Source organism: Xiphophorus couchianus, chromosome 12, assembly GCF_001444195.1.
Source record: "Xiphophorus couchianus chromosome 12, X_couchianus-1.0, whole genome shotgun sequence".
NCBI lineage: Eukaryota > Metazoa > Chordata > Actinopteri > Cyprinodontiformes > Poeciliidae > Xiphophorus > Xiphophorus couchianus.
In genome coordinates, this window is record NC_040239.1 from 26,151,828 (window position 1) to 26,174,287 (window position 22,460).

General features: G+C 41.0%; 1 protein-coding gene across 1 annotated transcript in view; it reads right to left on the reverse strand.

Annotated features, from left to right (window-relative positions):
* Positions 1-5,648: 5,648 nt before the first annotated feature.
* The window catches only part of msi1b (musashi RNA binding protein 1b), a 28,822-nt gene continuing 12,010 nt past the window's right edge, over positions 5,649-22,460 (reverse strand). Inside the window, exons 6-15 of the mRNA XM_028033375.1 lie at positions 21,188-21,280; positions 18,249-18,297; positions 17,667-17,749; positions 17,458-17,575; positions 15,610-15,690; positions 12,566-12,622; positions 12,171-12,230; positions 10,431-10,585; positions 8,364-8,409; positions 5,649-8,261 (exon numbers count right to left, since the gene is read on the reverse strand). Of these exons, the coding sequence (XP_027889176.1) occupies positions 8,368-8,409; positions 10,431-10,585; positions 12,171-12,230; positions 12,566-12,622; positions 15,610-15,690; positions 17,458-17,575; positions 17,667-17,749; positions 18,249-18,297; positions 21,188-21,280 (738 nt within the window). The 3' untranslated portion in view covers positions 5,649-8,261; positions 8,364-8,367. The remainder of the gene's footprint in view (positions 8,262-8,363; positions 8,410-10,430; positions 10,586-12,170; positions 12,231-12,565; positions 12,623-15,609; positions 15,691-17,457; positions 17,576-17,666; positions 17,750-18,248; positions 18,298-21,187; positions 21,281-22,460) is intronic.

Consider the following 22,460-nt stretch of genomic DNA (forward strand, 5'->3'; position numbering starts at 1 on the left):
GGAAAGGAAGAAAATATATAATCATAAAGTAATTTAAATTGTTATATTCATCCGGTGGTTTGTACTAAAAAATATTTATTTTTCACGTAGCTTCACCAATTTCGATTTTTATTTGTTCAAAATCGCTGAATTTTCTTATTTTCCCATTCAAATGCTTGGAAGCGATGCCGGTGAGGCAGCAGCGAGCTCTGCCTCACCTTGGATTGCGCAACCCCTGGCTCTGCGCTGGCTGCTAAGCGGAGAGAGCATGTTGCTGTACGGCGTCAATAAAATGGTTTAAACAAATTTAATATGTGAACTTATTTCCAATAATTTAGCTTATGTATATAATGTACAGTGCTTTTTGTCACCAACTGTGTTTGTGTAACGTGTTTCGTGTAATGAGCGATTATAAACGGCAGAGAACAGGTTCGAGGTGAGGCAGGCAGTTCTCTTGCCTCATGGCAGGGGGCGCTCAAGATCCCAGACGTTCGTCTTGTTCACTCCTCAACTGCCGAGTAAGTGACAGCGAGCTAGGCTAAACGATTCGGGAAGCAAGTCAAGTGCAGCGATAGATTATAATGGAGATAGTGATTTTTTTCCTCTCGCTTATCCCGACTTTCGACATGGATGACTACATTACAACACTAAAAAAGTTTTCTCAAGTGGACTTTCAATCGAAGCAGGTAAGACAGTAATAACATTTATTTTGTTTTGTTTTTTAAGGAAATGTGTGTTTTGTGAGCTACAGTTTGTATGTGTAAGGATGCAGAAGTGAAACATAACCTGTAAACTGCTGTCAATCTATGCATCTATTTGCAAATCTGATTCTGATGACGTCAGTGCCTCACCAGCTATGAACCTCACCGCACGTCACTGCCATAAACAGAGTCGTCAGCGGCTCAGTGAAGACCAGGTCACCCCTTTCCTTCCTGTCCGGGTTTGTAATTATTTGCTGAGTCGCGTGCATCACTATTCTGAACGCAGAATGCCTGTCAACAGAGTCTTTGTCCTCAAGCTGTGCCACCGCCGTCACATTTTAGTTGATTGTTGTAAATATTTACGGCTTGGTTCCACCGCGCACTGATAAATTCCCTCCAGTGTGTGGAAATGACATTCAAATCTTATAAAATCTCACCTTGAGGACGACGAATCTTCCACTTTTAATTTACGCCTGCATCTATGAAATGCTCAAAGGTCAGGATCAAGTCAGACTGATTGTGATTTCTACAATATACACAATGCGTAGTGGAGCAAAACAACAATCTTCCGGACTGTGGTGTTACAGATCATAACATCAACTAAAAATACAAGTAAACATAAACTAAAAACCAAACTAAGGTTAAAATGCAAACGTAAGGCAGTAAAAGTGCAGCACAACAGCAAAACAACAAAACATAGAGCTGACTTAATCTACATGCTGATAAGAAAATAGCATTGTGATCTAAGTCTGAGTGGATAGAGAGGTTACAGGACACCGAAGCAAGCTCATTTATATTTCATATGCAAGGATGAAACCAAGGGCTTCAAATAAAAATGGAGAGAATTATTTAATAAAAACATATATTAATAAAGTACTGAGTTAAATAAAAAAAAAAGCAAATGTGTTTGTTAGAGTAAAACTAATTTAAATGTACAAAACCAATATTTCTAAAATAAAAAACAATCTGTTTGCTTCCAGCAGAGGGCAGCAAAGTAACTCAAAATCCTTTCACCTTGTTTGAATTTACCTGCTGTTCTGCGCATGTCTGTGACAGCTTTGTTTTCTCAAACAGCTTGGACACAAACTAACACTGAAGTTTGTGACCGTAACATGACAAAATGTGGAAAAGGTCAAAGGGTACGGATACTTATACAAGACCAAGGTACAATTGTTTGTATTTCTGTTGCAGGCTGTTTTGTGTGAGATAATTTTGGAGCTGTCTAGTCCTGCTAAAAGAGCACATTCTGAATAAATCCTAAAAATGTCTCAGGACAATCTCCAAAACAATCTCCTCTGACCATGGAGTCTTCTTGGGTCAAGACTCATAAAGCAGTTTATGACCTAATCTTGCTATAAATGTTTGCGTATCCTCTGTCTTTTGCAGCCTTTATTAAAAATGCTGCATTGGTTTAAATCGTAACAATAAGCTCTGAAGGTTCCCCTCCACTCAGACTCAACCAGGTTTGTATTCACATTTCCGGTTCTTCTCGGCGGAAATGGATTTCCAGGGTCAAAACCAAATCCCTGAGACTTTATGTTCAGCTCATTTGAAGCAGAAAAAAAACATTTGACATAGTTTATTTGAGAATAACCCTTTGTGAGAACGTTCTCCAGCAGATAATTGACACATCCCATGGATATAATATTGATTACACTTTATTTTTTCTGAATCACCTCGGCTGAACTGACACATTTGTTGTGAATCTTCAAGGTATAAATAAATCAATTGTAAATCAAGTGTAATGTATACATATAACTACTTTTCAACTAAAAGACAAATAGATTTTATTGTTTTGATCTCCATAAATTGCACACACTAATTGCTTAACCTGGAAAAAAAGGTCAACTTTAGACAATTTTAATGATGAAATCAGCGTTAGCTCCGCCCACTAGCTTCAAAAGACAGAAAATGAAATATGCTGCAGTGCATCATCATGAAGCAACTTAAAAACTGAAATGATTTTGTGTTTTCTATATAAATAAGGAAAACATTTTTATCAACCACATATTTCAATAAGTTATGCATTGTGAAATATAATTAGGCTGAGCGTCCAGGTTAAATCAAGCTTAAATGTAATAAATACATGCTTTTATTTTAAATTGGAATCAAATACACATATTCAAGTAATCATTTCACGTAATTATTAATCAAATTGTGGCACTTTTGGATCTCCATAAGGCAGAGCCACCCAGTGTTTCATTGAACAGATTTCTCAGACTTGTTAGCCACTCCTGCTCTCACCAATCTGTAACAATTTTGCACGTTTGAAATCCTTCCTCCACCATCTTGTCCACCAAGGGCCTAGAAGGAATAGTTAAAGTTTCATCCTTTTGCGAGAGATTGCTGTAAAAGCTTGAGCTCGAGCTGAACGGTCCTCGTCAATAAGGCAACAATATCTTCCTGTAGCGGCGAGCGGCAGCCAAGGCCAAGAGAATAAACAAATCATTTGCTCCCTTCTTTTGCATCCAGCTGCATTTCCTCCACCTGCACATGTGCTCGCCCTTCTTATTATCTCTAAATCATATCTGCGGACTGCCAGCATGCCTCATCTTGTTACTCAAAACAACAGCTGCTGTTTGGATGTCAACTTCACACAAACTCCACCGTCTCCGGCAGCCAAAAGACGAATACGATGTGTCAAGTCATAACTAATACTTTGAGGTCTTAAAACCCTGCCGGCGGTGAACGCTAACCAGGAGGCTGAAAGGAGCCGGATTTACTGGAGTTATGGACGTATTATGATGTAACAGGAGATGGAGCGCTTGTCTTTGCGTGGTGGACCTGGCCGGACTCTTGGGGTGGCTCATAAATTGGAAGCATATTTGATGCTATTATACGCCAGCTGGTTGTGGAAATTCAGTTGGCGAGAAGAAAATACATTTCGGATTTTTCCTCATTTGAGGACAGCACTTTAAAACGATCTTCTGGGGATTTATTGTATTGTTTATCGTTTGTCGTGATGATTTTTTGATCGATTTGTCGTTGTCATGAGAAATTGCAATTGATGATGTTTTTGAAAAAGCTAAAATGTCTATATTTATTATTTTCTCCACAGTTTGTTCATCATTAAGTATCAATAAATGTATTAAATGATGCTACTGAATGCAGTTTAGTGACTCAAATCCCTCTGCTTTCTATCAACTAGTGACCTAAAGAAGCATATTACAAATGGGAATGTTTTTCCAAGAGCATTACTTGTTTGCGGGGGTGTGATTAGTGTGTCATGCAGACAGCGCCATACAATTACTTAAAAAGAAGCAATAAATAGTTCGTATCACTTTAATTATTACAACGGCACCACAAAATATCGTGATAAAATTTTAAATCCATATCGCCCACCCTACTACGCAAAAAAGTGATGTTGCAACAATTTCGTCCAACCTTTTGCACTCATAAATCCATTCGCGTTGACAACAAAAATCATATAATTGTTGTTTGAAATGAGTTCATTAAACTAAAATATAAATAAATAAAGAATAAAAGCTGCCTTTTAGTCCGAGCTGTAACTCCACGAGAATAAGGATACCCAGAGCCACAGTGCTAATGGCCCAGAGGCAGAAAGAGGCGAACACACTGAGATGGAGGGATGTCCTCACGAGGAGGGATCCCCTGAGCTCCTCGTGCTTCAGGAAGAGGAGGGCGTGGCCTTCATGTCCATCTGCGAACATCCCACAAGACCGGAAGAGCAGAGGGTCAAAGCCGCAGCACTGAGATGCAGGGAGGCGGTGAAGGTGGAGGCAGCGGAGCAGTGATGATGGAAGAGAGGAATCAGCCGGCGGAGGAATACGACAGGGAGGCGGAGGCAGACTAACCCGAGGCTCAGAGGGTTCGCGGGAAATAAGATGTGTAAATGGAACAGAACCTGTTTCACCGCTTCATGATGTGATGTGAAAATTGCTTCACTATTACTGTATCAGTGGTCTGTGACACTTAAAGTTTAAATGAAAGTTATAATTAGGAAAATGGCGAAGAAACAAAGACGATGGTCAGAAAAGCACAAAGCAGCTGAGAGATGAAGAACAAAAGTGGATAAATAAAGTTAATGTTCTACAATGGAAGGCCTTGCAAAAGTATTATATTAACTCTGTATTTTTTCACTCTTTACTTTGGCTACCATTACAAACATGAATATGTTTTATTGGGACTTAATGTGATAGATGAAGTTGTGTGCATGGAGGAAGATGAAAACAAAAACTGAAAAGTGTGAACGTCTGCTGCTTCATCTGGACCAGAAAAACGTCTTCCACGTTTACTGCGTCCCGCTTGGCTGCCGTCTTTCCATAAAAGCCAGTTTTGTGCACAGCTAACAATTGTCACCTTCACCTGAGCTGAGGATATATTCCACTGTGAAATAACATTTAAGAAATCATACTCTGAAATACAGTGCCTATAAAAATTGTGCACCCCCTCAGCCCGTTTTCACCTTTGTATTGCTCTTACATCTATGTAGTCACAATATGTTGACTACTTTTGTCTTTGTGTAGTTTTCACTTTGACATTAAGTTTGTTTTTTTTGCCAAAAAGCCAAATTTTGTTAATAACTCATTTTTAAAAGTAATAAAACAGCAAAATGTCAAGAGTAATTTGTTTATATAGGTATTGGAAAGTAGAATGAACCAGAAATAACTTCAGTCACTCAGATTTTTGGTCTTACTCAAAAAGAAATCAATCTAAAAATGTTTGAATGGAACTTTCTTTCATAAATCAGCAACCCAAAGGCCAAATCGGCCGAAGAATATTAGCGATGAGCTTCAGCCCAGTGACTTTCTGAGACTCTGAATTCTGCGTTTTAGCCACATTCATCAAGTACATAAGAAATAAATGAATGTACGTACATGGAAAGGATGTAGTAAGAAAAGATAAAGAGTAAACTAGACCACAAGGTGGAATGTTTTAAAATAATTTATTAGGAATATTAAAAAGTTCTTTTCCCCCCCCCCAAAAGGAATAAAATGACAGGGGGAAAAAAAATCAGAAAAAGTTACAGTGTTGACAAGAAGGTTTTTTGTTTTTTTTTCAATGGAACATTTAAAATTTCCGCAGCAGGTACAGCGAGCATATCAAAATGTAAAACCTGGTTATTTTGTAGATCAAGAGTGCTCTTTTTTTTTTTTCTTCAGCTAACATTTAAAGGAAAACGTAAGTTTATGGTGAACGGCCAGTGCAGCGTCCTAGTAGCTCTCGATTTGGTCTACAAACAAAAAAGGAAAAAAGAAAAGATGTCACGTTGCTACGGACTGAGACCTCCAGTGGATATGCAGTGCTGGAAGGTGCGGACGGCGCGGTTTACTATCCGCACCCTGATATAGATGTTAATGTACTAATAATAATAAAAAACAACAAACAAAACAGAAAATCAGATTAATATTTCACATTTTGCAAATGCCCCCCAAGAAATACAGCACATGGCACACTGGAGACCAATGTGTATCAAACCACGACACATTCACATGAAAATCACGGAGCGGTCCCCGACTCACGACAGCTCCTGCATGCAAAGTCCTTAATTTTCCTTCACAAAACAAATTATTGGATATTAAAAATCAGGTAAAACATGATAACATAAGAAAACGGCACGTTTCCTGACAGAGGAGTGTTTTCACACCCTCACCTCCCAAAAGCGGAAGGTGTTGTTCCAGACTCAGGCTCTTTTCCTGCTGAACTCAAAGTAAAAGCGTCTCATCTCCAAGGAAGTTGTCGTCGACCTGACACACAATTTTTACAAATGTCTGGAGAGAAACGCCGTGCAGTGGCTGGTCTCACCGTTGACAGACGAACTGAAATGTTCTTGACCTCCAGGCGGGCATAAAACACGTAACAGGTAAGATTCCCCCCCCCACACACACACACTTTCTCCAAAAGCCTCCAACCTCCCGGACACTAAAGTCGGCAGAGCCCTGCTACCTGGAAATTAGTCGTATTTACAATATTTTACAAAATATTACAGTTCCTGAAGGCTAAAGAGAGTACAGATGTAGCCATGTTTTTGGCAACCCAGGTAAAAAAATATGTAGAAATCCTTAAAATAAATTCATCTGTTGTGGCAGAAAAATATTCTCACGCTGAAGAACAGAGAAAAATAAAAAAACAAAGAACGTTTTGAATGAAACTGACGGAAACATAATTACTTCTAAATCTGAAAATGCCATTTAATAAATGTATCAGAAACATTTTGAATGAATATTAATTTTGTTTTTTTAAAGTTGATCAGTGCTTTTTTTTTTTGCTTTTGTAAATATTTTGTGACAGAGTTTCGTTCCTCTGTGCCACTCTTCAAAATGGGAAAGACAAAAGATAAAGTACACTCGGACTAGGGCGGATGTGCGGCGATACAAGTCAGGAAAAAGAGATAAGAAAATGTTTAAACAGGAATTGTTCTTTTAGACTAAAATTCAGAGCATCTTGGCATCACCAAGTCTCCATAGCAACCACTAGACCAGGGGTCGGCGACCTTTAAAATCAACCTAAGAGCCATTTCTGCCCTCAGTCCAGCTGAATACATCGGGTTTAGATATTACCTGACCTTATTTAATAAACACATTTGGCAACTTATCTACTAAAGAAAATTTGTAGTAATTCCTAAAGAGAAACCATTTAATTCATGTTTTTTAGTTTTAATATAAAGAAAAACATCAAACTTTGTCAAAAAGATAATGGCTACATTTTCTTACATGGAATGTTGATATTTGCAGTTTCCAGCTCAACAATAAGAAAAATAAATCTAAATGAAAATAAGTACGAACTTCAGTCATTCTGTTGAGGGAATCAAATGTAATTATTCCATGAAAAGAAAATGAAAACTCGCTAAAACCTGCATTTGTTTACATATATTTTTTAAAACTTCAGTTGTTTCTTTACCCTGAACTGGACGCTATCGACATGCGTCCTGCTTGTTTGGTCGATGCCCTTTTTATTCCCCACCCAACAAATAGATGTACTCAAATTACAAGTTGGATTTTTCTACATTCTTCAGTGTGAGATGATACCACTGCAATAAAAGATGACTATAATTTAAAGCTTTTTAAATACTTTCACTGGGGCCCCATAAGTCTGTCCGCGCTGTTCGACGGTAATTAGTGTAACAACTCATGGTTAAAACCTACCAAGATATACAATTCCTGGCGTTATTTCAAAAATTAGTATTACGTGTTGACATTCAGTGTAAAATAGAGAAATGTAAAGTCATTTTACAGCTTCAAAACAAGCATGTTGGAGACCTAACTAGCCTTCTCTCAGAGAGATCACTTTTTGGAGAGGACAAATAGCTAAATAAAATACAGCTAAAACATAAAAACAGCATGACAAAAACAACAACAAAAATACAGCATTCAAATGTGTTGCTATAATATGTAGTGATAAGTTTCTTTTTTTCTTTTTTTTTAGTTTTGCTTCATTTGCAAAAAGGTGGAGTTTAGTGAGGTGTCAGTAAGGTGGGCAGGATGCGGCTGACACCAGGCGAGGCGGGGCGAATGTCCGGCCGCCCGAACGCAGCAGAGGAGACGCGGACTGGACAGAGACGGAGCAGATCAGCTCCGACGAAGCTTCAACTCCGTCCAGCTGTCAGTCTACGGCTCTGCACTGACACACAAAGCAGCCGGATTACTCACGGGTCGGCCGAACCGCAGCCGTCTAATGTGCTGCGCCTCGAGAGGCGGAAGCCAGCGCGGCGGACCGACTCACACTCTCAGTGATAGCCGTTCGTGAAGGCGGTGGCAATCAGAGGGCCCTGTGGGAGCAAGCAGGCCAGGTTAGAGTTTGCTGTTAGACAAAATGCGCACTTTAATTTTAATCTCTTCTAATGTGTCGGATTATTAAAACAGCTGCTGCACCGGAACAAAAGACAACCCACGCTCTTTGGTTGAAGAGGTGGTGGTGTTAAACAGAAAACCAGGGGTGCACCGATTGCAGCTGTCAGGCCGATCGCCAATCTCTAAAAAGCCTCACCTGCCGATTAAGATTCTGGCAAATTTATTTGTCTGAAATATTGTAGATATAGCAACAAAGTTAGTAAATTGGCAACTGTAGGGTGACAGTTGTTAATCATGCATATAGTAGGGCTGGACGATGTGACTGAGAAACATATCACGATGTAAGGGTTTCATATCAGTCGATATCGATGATTTGTTTTAAATATCTAAAATGCTGCCAAAACATGATTTATTTTTAGGTAATTTTGAGGGGCAGTAACAAAATCTTAAACTGCTGCTGCCCAAGTTACTCCACAAGCTGTTGCTAGGTAATCAAAGAGTGACTTAGCCGATACCACCAAGCTTGCTTAGCTAGCCACGAGAGGTTGAGCGGCTAAAGTTTTTCCCCGGCCAGAACATTAGTCAACAGCTATGCTAAAAGAAAAGTTCTGGAGTAGTTTAAAACGGGTTAGGTTATCAAACAATATCCTAAGCCAGTGGTTCCCAAAGAGTGGGGCGCGCCCCTTAGGGGGGGCGCAGTGCCATTGCAAGGGCGGGGGGAGTGGGGACCAGTATGGATGAATGAAAAACAAAACAACAAAAAAAACAGATACACAAAAGTGTTTCACTGTAAACATGGTTTGTAGTTTTGTTGCAACCTGAAGTGTGAAATAAAACTCAATGGAGTTTGACAACAAAATATGTGTTTAGGTTAATGTCTGGTTGATTTTGTTTTCTTTTTGAATGGGGGGGGTATTGGGAACCAAACCTAACTCACAGAGCAAAATGAAAAAGGTTTGGCACAACTGCAAGCCTGCCAAGATATGGACATCCATCCAAGAACTGTATCAATCAGAGAAGCGGCTAAAAGGCCCACGGTGATCCTGGAACAGCTGGAGAGGTCCATGTGGAATGGTCCACTCCAAGTCCAGACGCTGGGTTACCAGAGTTTTCAGATACTCTAAATTCAACCCGATTTGAATTTGAGCTATTTTTGCAATGAAGAATTGGCAAAAAGTTTGGGTATGCAAAGCTGGTCAAGACATACCCTGAAAGACTGGCAGAGAAAGGTGGAGAGGAGACGCACGTTTTCATTTTTGTTTCTTTTTGAATTGAAAACCGTATGCTACTTCCTTCCACTTCGCCTTCACACACCACTTTCCATTGGTCTGTCAAGTAAGATCCCAATAAAATACACTGATGTTGGAGATTTTGCTGTAATAAAAAATACAAAACATTTCACAGGACATGAATGCGCTGCAGGGGCTTCTATTTCTGTCGAGCCTTTTCCAAAACGCACCTATCTATTTTTATGGCAGAACTTAGCAACCAGTGCTTCTGTAATTTCAGTCCATTCGCCAGCAAACAATTTGCTCGGCAGCAGTCGACCCGTTTGGTCTGTCGAGCGAAGCAGCACCCTGCAGGGCTGAAAAGTGATGCAACCTCAGAGCCAAGGACTACGGCTTCTCAAAAAAAGGCCACTTGAATCTGTCTCACCACACCCTTCCAACAATAGCAGTGGACAAGTCAGACCGATTACACGTTTGAGCTTATAATAGACAATTAAAAAAATTTTTTAAATGTCCACAAGTCATGCATTTGTATAGATATTTTTTTAACTTTTTAGCATAACTGTGTCCAATTATTGTGGCTTTAGTTTGGTATTTAATGGTTTTGGGTTAGACGTGTTAAACAGGTCACAACAATGATGTCGCTCCGTGAAACAAAGAAACTGTAAACGGTGTGGATTTTCGGAAGTTTACCAAGTTATGTTTGGTACCTCTGAGCCACTTTCACAGCATGCTGAGCGGAAATTCACCAGTGAGTCGTGGTAGCTCACCCCCAAACTGTGGCTGAAGCCGGTGCTCGGGGCCGGGCTCGCAGCGCTGAGGTAGCTGCTGACAGCCGACTCCTGGCTGGCCGTCCCGTAGAGGTCGGCCATCGGACCCGGGCTGCTCGTTCCTAAAAATCCTGCAGTGCGAGAAGGGGTGGAACCTGGAAGGGAAAGAAAGCAGCTTCACTGACGGACGAGCCGCTGATCACTGCAATCGTCGTTCAATGTTAAAAAAACGGAAAGAGTGAAATAAATGCTCTGCCGTCTTAACCAGAGCTGAGCGAGAGTTCTGACGACAGACGGTTGTTCAGATGAGGAGAATTTATAACTCAGTGCCTTGAAAATGTTATTACAGCCCTTGAACCTACTTCACATAAATTCGTATTCAGCCTCTCTAGCAGGAAATCCAGTTTAGCTATTTGACTCCACCCAATTATTTTGCTCTTTGTTCTTTACAGATAAGGTCAAGCTCAATCAGACAGGACGGAGAGCATCTGAGAACATCAATTTTTATGCATTTTGTATTGGGTGGAAGTCTGGACTTTGACTAGGCCATTGTCACCGTTTTTAAGTCTTTTGTAGCATCTGCCAGGTTTTCTCTCATGACTGTAATGCATTTAGCTCCACCTATCTTCCCATCAACACTGATCAGTTTTACTTTTCCTGCTGTAGAAAAGCATCACCACAGCATGACGCTGGCATCACCGTGTTTAGCTGAGGGGTTGCTTGTTCAGCTGGATGTAAAGTGCTGGCTTTCTGGCACTGAAAGGTTAGAAGTTAAATTTCGGTCTCATCTTACCTGAGCACCTTCTCCCACATGTTTCACACACAGGTGGAGTGTGTTTAGCAATTTATTAATTAAAGTTAATCAATAACTTGCATATGCACGATTGCTTTTCTAATATCTCTCTACAAAAGACTGAACGACTAACGTTTTCTGTCTGGGGTTTTGTTCTCAACTGGCCACTTTTTTGAAGAGCAATTTTGTTCAGAAACCTCAGTACCCATTTTGTTTGGTGTTTTGTTTATTTATTTTATCCATCCATCCATTTTCTAACATCCTTGTCCCTAGTGGGGTCAGGAGGTGCTGGTGCCTATCTCCAGCTAACGTTCCGGGCGAGAGGCGGTGTTCACCCTGGACAGGTCGCCAGTCTGTCGCAGGACAAGACAAACAACCATACACACACACACTCACACCTAGGGAGAATTTAGAGAGACCAATTAACCTGACAGTCATGTTTTTGGACTGTGGGCGGAAGCCGGAGTTTATTTATTTTAGATATTTAAAATGTCTCCCAGTTTCAGTGTCAAATATTCAATAGAAATTAAAGTTTATTTGGTCTTTAAGAGGGTGCACTTGCATTGTTATGCCATAACTATTATATTATTTGAAAATAGTCTCAAAACAGTAACATTATCATTACCTCTGGTACAATTTATCATCCACAAAATGTGCCATCCTGACAGGCCAATGCAGTGGTTTGTGCTTAGGGGGCCACTGGGTACAAATGAACTCTACGCCTTGAAAGTTTCTACTTGCACAAACTTTTGAAAACCTTGAATCTTTTTTTCCCACTTCATAATTATGCACAACTTAGCGTTGGTCTATATAGCATAAAACCTCCATAAAACACGCTGAAGTTTATTGCTGTAACATGACAGAATGTGAAAAATTTAAATGGGTGTAAAGTCTTTTACAAGGCACTTTATTTGGACTTCTGTGTTCTTGGAAATACAATGTTGTACCTCTAACGACTGCCGCTGCCGCCGCCGCCGCCATCGGTCCGTACGCTGTGAGAGGAATGGCTGAAAAGGCAGAGGTGGGAAAAAAAAACAACAACAACAAGAAAATCAAGGTTATACATCCCTGGTTCTGAAGAACCTGACGTGCAACTGCAGCATCGCCCACGGATCTCACTCCAGTGACCACAACATGTCATTTAGTCACACAATAGATCATTTTAGCAGAGAACAATGGAGGCCATCTCGGTAACTGTCACCAATCCTGCCTTCAGATGGAAACCGAGGAGGATCGACAAACACAAACATGCAAACCAGAAGTGATGAGGTGATGTGCCGACATGCGGAGTAGCAGACTGAGAAGATGCTGCTTGTAAAGTCCAGAGGAGGGACTGACTGACCTGTGAGCTCAGGGGGGTGGGGTGAAGTCAGAAGGGGAGTCCTCTCTAAGTGGAACTCTAAAACAGAAACATCAGAGTGCTGTTGAGACACACACTGTCAACAACACGCCAGCAAGGACAACACACACACACACGTACGCACGTTAAAGGCGAGGGAGAAGCCTCGGAGGTGAGGAGCTGAATAAACAGGACGTCAGGAACAAACGCACAAAGCAACTGAAGGTCAGAACTGAACCCCCCCCCCAAAAATGAAAATAAAATTTCTCCCAGTAATTATTCTGAAACGGCAGGTAATAAAATAACTGTCACAAACGCCGTCACCCAAACTAGCGACTCCAATCGGAGTGAGTGATTTCATATTTAAAAAGCAAGAGTTCTAATTTTCTTTGGTGGAAATCTAATTTTTAGGGTTATTTCCCAGATGATCAGCACACATTCTACTGTAACACAGAGCCACGCCGTCTTGAACACACACACACACACACACTCACTCACGCACACACAGATCCACAGAGCTAAGCAACGCCACTCCCTGATATTTACAAGCAGCCATTTACACTCACAGTGTTTCATCTGTGGAGACATGTTTGTATTTGTGACAGTGCGTCTGCTGCCGGTTGCGATATGAAGAATTTAAAATGTGATCACGCAGCGCTAACACCTGGGATGAGATGTGAAAAAACATTCAACTTGCTCTTACTGAATCACATGCAGAAGGCATAGCAACTATTAGGAGTGCACCGATTGCAGTTTTCCAGCCGATCGATCAATCTTCTAAAAGCCTGGAATGCCGATTTCGAATTTGATCAATTAAATTTTTTCTGAAAAGTTGCTAAATGTAGCAACAGTGGGATGACTATTGTTAACCACGCAGAAGTGACCCAGTGGTCACAGCAGAGCACAATGGGGCTGATTTTACAATCTTTGCGTAGATGGATAGGAGTCAGATGTCAGCCGATCTCTCAAAATGAAGGAAATCGCGACCAATTTCTCAACCGGCCGACTTATCGGAGCACCCCTAGAAAGTATTTTCCGAAAAGCTGATTTTTTTTTCTTAGCACCTGGTATTAAGGACTAAGAATTCCCTCATGTATGATTTTAAAAGCTAATCACACAGTGTGTGTGTGAATAAAACATGATCCTATAGCAGGGCTCTGCAGCCTGCAGCTCCAGAGCCAAGAGTCTCTTTGGACCTCCTTCAATCGCTCTTTAAAAGTTAAAAATGATAAATATCTAGCTAATGTTTTGGTTTTTGATGTAGATACTAGCAAGTGCTGGTTTTAGTAGTTTTTCAACTTTTTAAATGAAATAAGTGCATTAAACTACAACAGAATGACACTCAAGGCATCTAGTGTCATTCAAAATAAAGATATTTTTTATATCTATTTTTCTTATCACGAGGTTGATAACACCTCTTATATACTTTTATTTTTACATAGTTATATCAACATCAAATGCATCCATCCTCTTTTTGCAAAGAGTTTCACATTTTAATTTGTTTTAAAATCCAAAAATAGGAAACTAAATTGTGGTGCTTTAAGAATAACAAATTTCCTGCAGCAGTGAATGTTTATCACAAATGAAAGCTGTCTTTTTGCGACTAAAGACGAGTTTTATTTAGTTGGAATGGGGCGAAAAAAATTGCCCTTTTGATTGTTAAGATTGCAGACTCCTGTCCTAAAGTCATGTTGTAGTAATAATGCAGGATATATAAATATACAGACACTCTGGGAGCAATGTTAGCAAAACAAAATGTGTTTGTGTTGTCTTACACTTATAAATCAGGACTATAGTTGCTCTACTGCTGGGAATAAGCTACACCTTAGTGATGCACTGAGAAATCAGCTGGTGGCTGGGATCGGGTGATTTTCCGCTCGATTGATCCCAAGCAGATGTTTTTCTGATCAGTGAACGCCCCGGGCTAACAGGTCAACAATGTTATTCATGTTACTGAGAGAAGAGTCAAATTATCCAAATGCACAAAGATATATGAACAAAAACCATATTTTTCCATGACCTATTTGCGGTTTATTCTGGCTGTGACAGAGTGAGTTTACGATTTAAGGCAGATAACAGGAAGGCTGAACATATTACAACCAGTTTGCTGTTCATCCTTTGAGCTGTGTGGTCGCTGATCACGTCAAAAATATCGGAAGCCTTTTTGAAATTAAGTAACAATCTGCAGCCTTTACAACACACACAGCTATTAACATAAGACGCTAATTCCAGTTTAACGTGTCAGATCTGTAATCATTTGGTTTGTATTTTAATAAAACAGATTTACAGCAACTGCACTGTGACACACACACACACACACACACACACCCACACACACACACACACACAGCTTTACTAACATGAATAATTAATGACTGCCAACAGCAGCAAGGCCACAAGAACTGTTTTAAATGCAGTTCTTGTATGTTATAGTTTTTAAAGAGGTCAAATAAGTAAAAAACGTGAAAATCACCACTAATCTGATCAGTGCATCTCTATACATTTGTCTGTTTTAAACAACTGCTGAAACAGACAAAATATGACAATTTTCACTGGATTTTTTTAAATGACAACAATTTTTACTGATTACCTAGGAAACATAATGAAGCCACAGCCTGGTGTCTGGTAGCATTAACTAAATGATGTCTCTCACGTTCACATATTCAGTAAAGTGAATCTATTTGTTTGACATTTCTTCCCTTCTTTCACTTTTGTCCAAATGACTGCACATCTCCTTTGTAGTGGTAAACACTGGAAATGTTACGCTTTTGTTCTGCACCAGGTGTTTATATTGTCATTATATATACAATGAATCACAATAATCTGAGTTTTTGAGCAGCAAATTACATAATGATTTACATATACACAACAACGTAGCAGCTATCTTACTGTTATTTCTCTTTTAGATTTTACATAAACCAATTTTCTGAGTACTGTTTTTTTTTTTTTTGGCTTGGATTCTCCAAACTATGCACCGCTGTTTCTTTGATTTATTTTATTTCTGAGTTATTACGAGATGGAAACGTGTGTGAGCGTGCTGTGATTACCAGGGAACTGATAGGTGTATCCAGGAGTGATGCCCGCGTAGCTCCGGCTGGTGTAAGTGGCAGTCTGGAAGCCGGGATAACCTGCAGGGCGCAGAAAAACCAGCGTAAATATCCGGGTCCATCCACAAAACAATTAAACGCACCGGAAACATTAGCACTGGCGTTAAAGACTCAGAGGACGCATTGACTCAACGCTGACGCCTTCATGAGTCTGTGGATGTAATTCCACTCTTGTGCTCCGGATTTCTTTACAAGAACTGGAACGGGGAGCTCACCGGTTTAGGCTTTGGTTTCACTCTCAGCTGAACTCACAAAGCGGAGATTTTCACTGGAGGCAACCTGAACTCAACGCCTTGGCTACAAGAAACACCAGTAGGCACAAGAAGGTGTTATTTATTTTTCTCCAAACTGTGACTAAGCGTAACTTCTTTTAATGTTGACTTGCTAATTAATGAATGAACTGAAAGACAGAAAGCACTTCTTAGTCTGAACAGCAGGTGGTGGCATTGGCATGGTAACTTAAGTTTTGGGTGCTGTACTATAAAAGAAGAAAATTCTAAGATTAGAAAAGAATATTTGACTGAAGTAGTGACAAAAAGTCTTAAAAGAACATCAGCAACAACAGAGAGGTTTTAGGAAAAGTTCCTTCAGTCTGACGCTTAAGTTGAACTAAAAGTCAATTGGAGCTCTTAATAAGTGGCATTTCAACATGAAAAAAGTGAAAAGCAGGTGACATGACAACAACATATACAAGTGGAGGGGGAAAAAAAATACAGCTTCTGACATTTATTTTTAGAAAAGTACTGCCAGCACATGTAGATGCATTAATACTTTCCTGGTGTTTAGTTGCCCTGTCTCTAATTTCTTTAAGCCTTTTGACAAGTTTTATTTCAGGATCGTCCTGTATTTACCGCCATTTAGCTTCCTCTTCCACTCTGACTAGCTGCCATCGCCCTACTGAAGAAAAAAATCCCCACAGCATCATGCTGCCACTACCGTGTTGTACTGCAGCGACAGTGTGTTCAAAGCGATAAGCAGTTAGTTTCCTGCCACTGTAACAATTCCTACAAGTTTTGTTGAAACACATTTTGAAAATCATTAGATCATCTTCTTGCTAGCTTGGGACTTTCCACAATGGCTCTTTGGCTAAAAACGATACTAACTAACTAACGTTTTTAAATATAGATACATTAATATATGCAAGTTTAAGTAGATTTTTTCCATTTAGCAGACTCCTACAATTGGAGTGACACTAAAATTCCCAGTTATATCCTTTATATGTTTTTTTTTTTTGTCATTTGGTTGGAAACTATGTGCTTTTTTAAAACAATTTTTTACATAGATTTATCAATATCCAATAGAAGAAACTGTGTCCATCCTCTTTTTGAAAAGACTTTCAAGTTTTAGTTTGGCTTCGAATTTAAAAACAGAAACAAAATTTTTGTTCTTTAAAAATGACAGCAAATATTTATCAAAAATAAAAGTGGAGGGTTTTTCTAAACTTCATTTTAACATTTGTAGCTCTAAGCTAGTTTTATTTAGCAGGACTCCGGATTGTTACGTTTCTATTCCATAGAAGTTCAAACAAATTACCCTGGAGATGATTGCTGCTGTGGCTAATTTCAAGGAAAGTGAATACTTATACAGCAAGGTTGTGTTACTTTTATTTCTTTTCCACTGGTGGGCACAATTAAATGTAGTGCACACAGCTACAAGCTGCTGAAGGCAGCAGCGGACATCATCGCTCAGCTCCCCCAGAGACGTCATGCGACCTTTAAGGCCGCGGAAATGGTCAGCCTCACGTGAGCCGCCACCGCGTCCTTCCTGTCCCGATCGATAGCAACTCACCCAGCATACCGATTCCTAGCATGAAGGCATCCATCCCATAGGGCATCACCCGAGAGCGCCCCCTGGCCGAGCCGGTGGGAGACATCACCTCCTTGGGCTGAGCTTTCTTACACTCCACCTGTTTTGTTGGGGATGGATGGGGGCAGAGGGGGCACAGGATTTAATCGGCGCTGCTTGTTTCTCTGACCACCGCGGGGCGAGCCGCTCACCATTTTGTTGTTGATCTCGTGGAAGTGGATCTCGCAGACCTTCTCGACCACATCCTCGTTCTCGAATGTCACGAATCCGAACCCTGACGAGAGGAGGAGCAAGAACTTGTAAAAACACACTCTCACAGACACACTAGGCCTCGCTAGTACAGTAGCGAGGCCTCCTGTACAGTAGGAGAGCTAATAGCTTGCAGTAATTAGCGCTGTAATAGCCGCTTAACACATTGGCCCCCCTCCCCCACTTTCAATGCTGCTATTTTGCACTCATCCTTGACCCCCATCTCCCCCCCTTCCTGAGCCAGAAGGACTGGGCAAAGCTGGTAGGTTGTCATAATCGATCAATCCCAGGGTGGGGAGGAGGTGCTTAAGGAGGCTTTATCCTGATCCCGATTAACAGACTGGCTAATTAGACTAGCCCCGTTTGTCTCCTCCAGCTCAGCCCACAGGAAGGAGACACTTGTGGGGGGAGGGAGGGGGATCAATAGCCACCCAGGAAGGGCTTGGAGGAAGAGCGGTAAATATGGAGAGCAAGAAAGGAGCACAGGAGAAACGAGCGAGTGGATAAGGTCGGCCTCGTCTCACCTCTGTGCCTGTTTGTGGTCTTGTCGAACATGAGCATGGCGTCGTCGACCTGGGTGGGAGACAAACAACACAGGGTTTTTTTAGCGAGGCTCTCCGTCCTGCCACGCGGCATATTGCCTGACCTCAGCCCTTCTCAAGTTCTGCAGGGAGGCTCAGCAACAGATGGACAGAGAGGAGGAAGACGGGTGGGGGGAGGAGGAGAAGAAACAGGTTACAAAGTGGTGGTCCGGGGTGGGAGGGAAAAGACGGGAAAATATGTTCCCAACAGTTCCCAAAACGTATGGTTAAAAAGCGGCATCGTGAATGCCCCCCCCACAAGTGCCTCTCTTCTCCCTGCTAAAGTTTTAGATCTCCATAGAAACTGTAACAACAAGGTCTTGTAGAGAAGAACTGAATAAAAACAAAATCCCCTTCAACCAACATCAAATATGCTTTTATGAATGTCGGGAGAGAGCCAGAGAGACGATGAGGGCCGCAGAGAGACAGACAGAGAGAGAGAGAGAGAATCGATGCAAACAAGTAGCCAGTCACAGACAGAAAGGTGAATCCGGCAGGTGGAGACTCGATGAGAGCAGAGAGAGCTGATAGCAAGAGGAATGGCAACAGGTGGAGGTACGGTGAAAGAGAGTACAGAGAGTCCTGTAAGAGGGAGAAAGATTGGGTCAAAGAGGGAAAAAAAGAGTGAAGAGACAAAGGCAGAGGGAGAACAAAGAGGCCTGCAGGCTTTGTTTGTTGGCACAGTCAGCCAAAAGTCCTCCTCCTCTTCTCCCTTTGACCTCTCCCTTCGGCCCGGCCTCCCTTTATGGAGCAAAGACACAGGTGTCTATTCAATACACACACACCCCTGCACACACACAGAATCTTATGTCAGAGTTGACCCAATCTTTCTGCTGACAGGTCTATGCTTCATTCTGGACGCAGAGGTACTTGTAAACATTTGGTAAATTCATTTGCGCTCCTGCTCTATATTAAGTTTACTGGATAAGTTCCCCCAGAATAATCTGTCACAGTCACATAAGAGTGTTAGTGATAGGACACTGTGTATGTGTGCGCGAACCCCTGAGGACATTTTGCCCACAGAAAGGTCAGAGGTGAGTGAAGAGTGTGGTTGTGAAAGGGGACCTTTCAAGCAGCCTCTCAAGTCAGTGTTTGCTTCCATCCTGATGGTTGCTCATTACATCCAGGTCCTCCTGTTTCGTCTGGTTTCGATTCAGCGGGGAGAAAAATCATCAGAATTTGGAGCAATCAAAACTGGCCCAGAGAGTGCTGACTAATGCACACTTGCTGCTTAATAGGGAGCGATAACGTAGCTAGAATAAATCCAAGCCTAACAAGGTTTCTCCTGTCTCCTGTGAAGTAAGAACTTGAGCTGAGGCCTCACACAAATCCCCCTGAAGGACGTAAACAACAACATTAAAAAGCCGCAAATAGAGTCGATTCCACCTCCCCGGCTATACTTTTTATTCTTCAAATGGCGTACGGCCAAACAATATTCCCTCTCATCCCCTTTTCTTTTTTCCCTCCCCACCTCTCATCTTCCCTGCCCATCCCTCTCCGCGCTCCTTTGTCCTCACCAGGACGGGACACAAAAGGTCCAGTGAGGCAGTCTAATCAGGAACTTCCATGGATGGCTGCAGCCCACATTTCACCGGCCATCCCTCGATATCCCTCTCGGCGAAAATTCATCTCGATGTTATGATTGAGGAGGGAGCGGCGAGGAGCTTGAGGCCGTATAGCTTCTGGCAGGGAAAATAAGGTGGCGCAACAAGCCGTGCTGCCTAAAAGCGGCCCCTGCGTCTAGGCGTTTAAAAAGTTTGGATGACTTTTTCAGTCAGGTTTAGTAGCGTATCATCAGCGTGGAAGAGTATCCTATAACCATCGACTAATCTGTTGATGGTCATGCTCGATGTAGGAGGGAGAACGATTAGGAAAGTGGCGTCCCGTACGCAGATAACTTCTGAACAAACTAGCAAAATACTTGCATTGCTTTGTTTAGAGGTATAATAGCCCTAGCTGCACCCCCAACCCCCGAACCCCACCAACACACACTCGCCCCATCTTTGCCCCAGTTCCCTCTCCTACGCCTCTCCAAAGTAAGGCCCTCCCTCCCCGGAGCCTTTGTGAGTCCATCATCCATTCTCTGCCTTGCACAGTTGAACTGAATTTCGATGTGAAGTTCAGAAAAAGTTCAACTAAAACCCAGATTTCCAAAAACATAAATTTGGAATCTTAAGAGAAGTTTGTTGAGGTCAATTCAACTTGTTTTTTTTTTTTTTGGTTGTTTTTATATATATATATATATATATATATATATATATATACATATATAAATATGTTAAAAGCCCACCCCTAACTCAGCCAGCGGACTGATCCTAACACCCACCTCATCCCTTCTCCTTCAGAACAAAAAGCCCCTTACCCACAGAATTACTTGGGGACAATGGGCGAGCCAGGTCACCACGGTAACGGGCCAGAAGGGGGTTGTGGGTAGTAGCAGCTGTTACATCAGATTAATTCAGATTCTGATAATCCCCCCACTTCTTCTTCACCATCACCACACGCTCTGTACAAAACTTTCCAAGCCCCCCCGTCCCCGTCCAACTCTCTCTGCTGCTGCTTCTTTCAGCCCCCTAACCCCCCGCCTACCCCTACATTTGCCCGTCGCCTCATTATTTCTTCCTTTCCCCATCCTTTCGCGCCCTCCTCGTCCTCGCAGTAACTCTTTCCTCTCCAGGCACCTGCTTGACTTGAAGTGAAGTTTTTCTCAGAGCAAACTGCCAAATTGCTGTGATGTGCTTCGACTTTCTAAGCTGTTGATTTGTTTCTGTGCTGATGCCACAGAGAAACACTTGGAAAATGTTTGGGGGTTTTTTTCCTGGTATTTGAAACAACCATGGCTTTCAAGACCTAAAAAGAAAAATTAAATAAATGTCCTTCACCTTGCCAAACTGATCAAAGTATTGCTTCACGTCTTCGATGGTTGTGTTCACTGACAGGCCGCCCACAAAGATCTTCTTGGTTCGAGTCACCAGCTGAAGAGAAAAAGAACAACAAATCACAAGTTAGGATTGTTAATAGTACATGGATTTCTACATAAATTTACATATTTCATTTTGAGATTGCATATTCTTCCATACATCTGGTAGTTTCTCTAACATTAAAGCTGCAGGATGGAACTTTTGCAAAAATATGTTTTGTCCCATATTTGTAAAAATTGTCACCATGTCGCGACAGAATGATACGAGACATTTGAGTAGGAACTTGACAAGACTTTCACAGCTGCCAGCTTTTTTAATAGAGTTATTCTGCGTCTTCAAACCAAGTCCTAATTAAGACTCAACACCAGCTCTTGAAAGCATATTTTTTAATCTTTAAAAATAAAAACAGTAGCAGCTGTAAAATTTTGGTTGCTGGCATTTAAACTAGACCTAGTTACTGTATCAAGAACCCCAGTTTTTTGCACTTTTTTGATTTTTGAGTGTGCACATAGCCTGTTGCATATTATCACAAAATATCGATGGTTAATATATTAAACTCAAATTGTGATAAAAAATCTAAAAAAGTGAACTCATTGATGTAAAATTTTTCTACAATGGATGCGCAGTGTTTTTAGAAGAAAAAAATACTGTATATGTTTTATAAATAGAATAGAATAGGAAAACTCCAAACTTTTTCCACATTTGGGTTTAAAAATTTTTTATGAAGACTTCCAAAATTATAAACTTTTCCAGACAGCATAGGAACGCTTTATAAGAATGTTTTATTGGACTCTGCTGGACTTGGATATTTTGGTAGTCTGTAAAACATGTGGCGTTCCTTCTATGTCCACGGATCTTAAAAACAGACTAAAACAAAAGAGAAAGTTTGTTTATCCAATTAAAACTTATGGGTAGACCAAAGAGTTCTATATTCTTTCATAAAAGACTGACTAAACAAGCCAACAATTCAGAATATGTAATAGAGAAATTTTTATTTGATAGAAAAAACAACAACATTTTAACAAGATAGAGACCAAAGATGTGACAAACATTGCAGCAATAACTTTGAAAGTGTCATTCTTCTTTTTTGAGTTGTTTTACGTGTAATACACCAACCTACACTCCCATGTTGGACTGGACATTAGCAGGTCCGTTTTTGGCTGATTTTTTAATCTGGAATGTTTTGATTTAAAGCCCAAAAATTGATGCACATTTGATGAGTAAAATCCGGGTG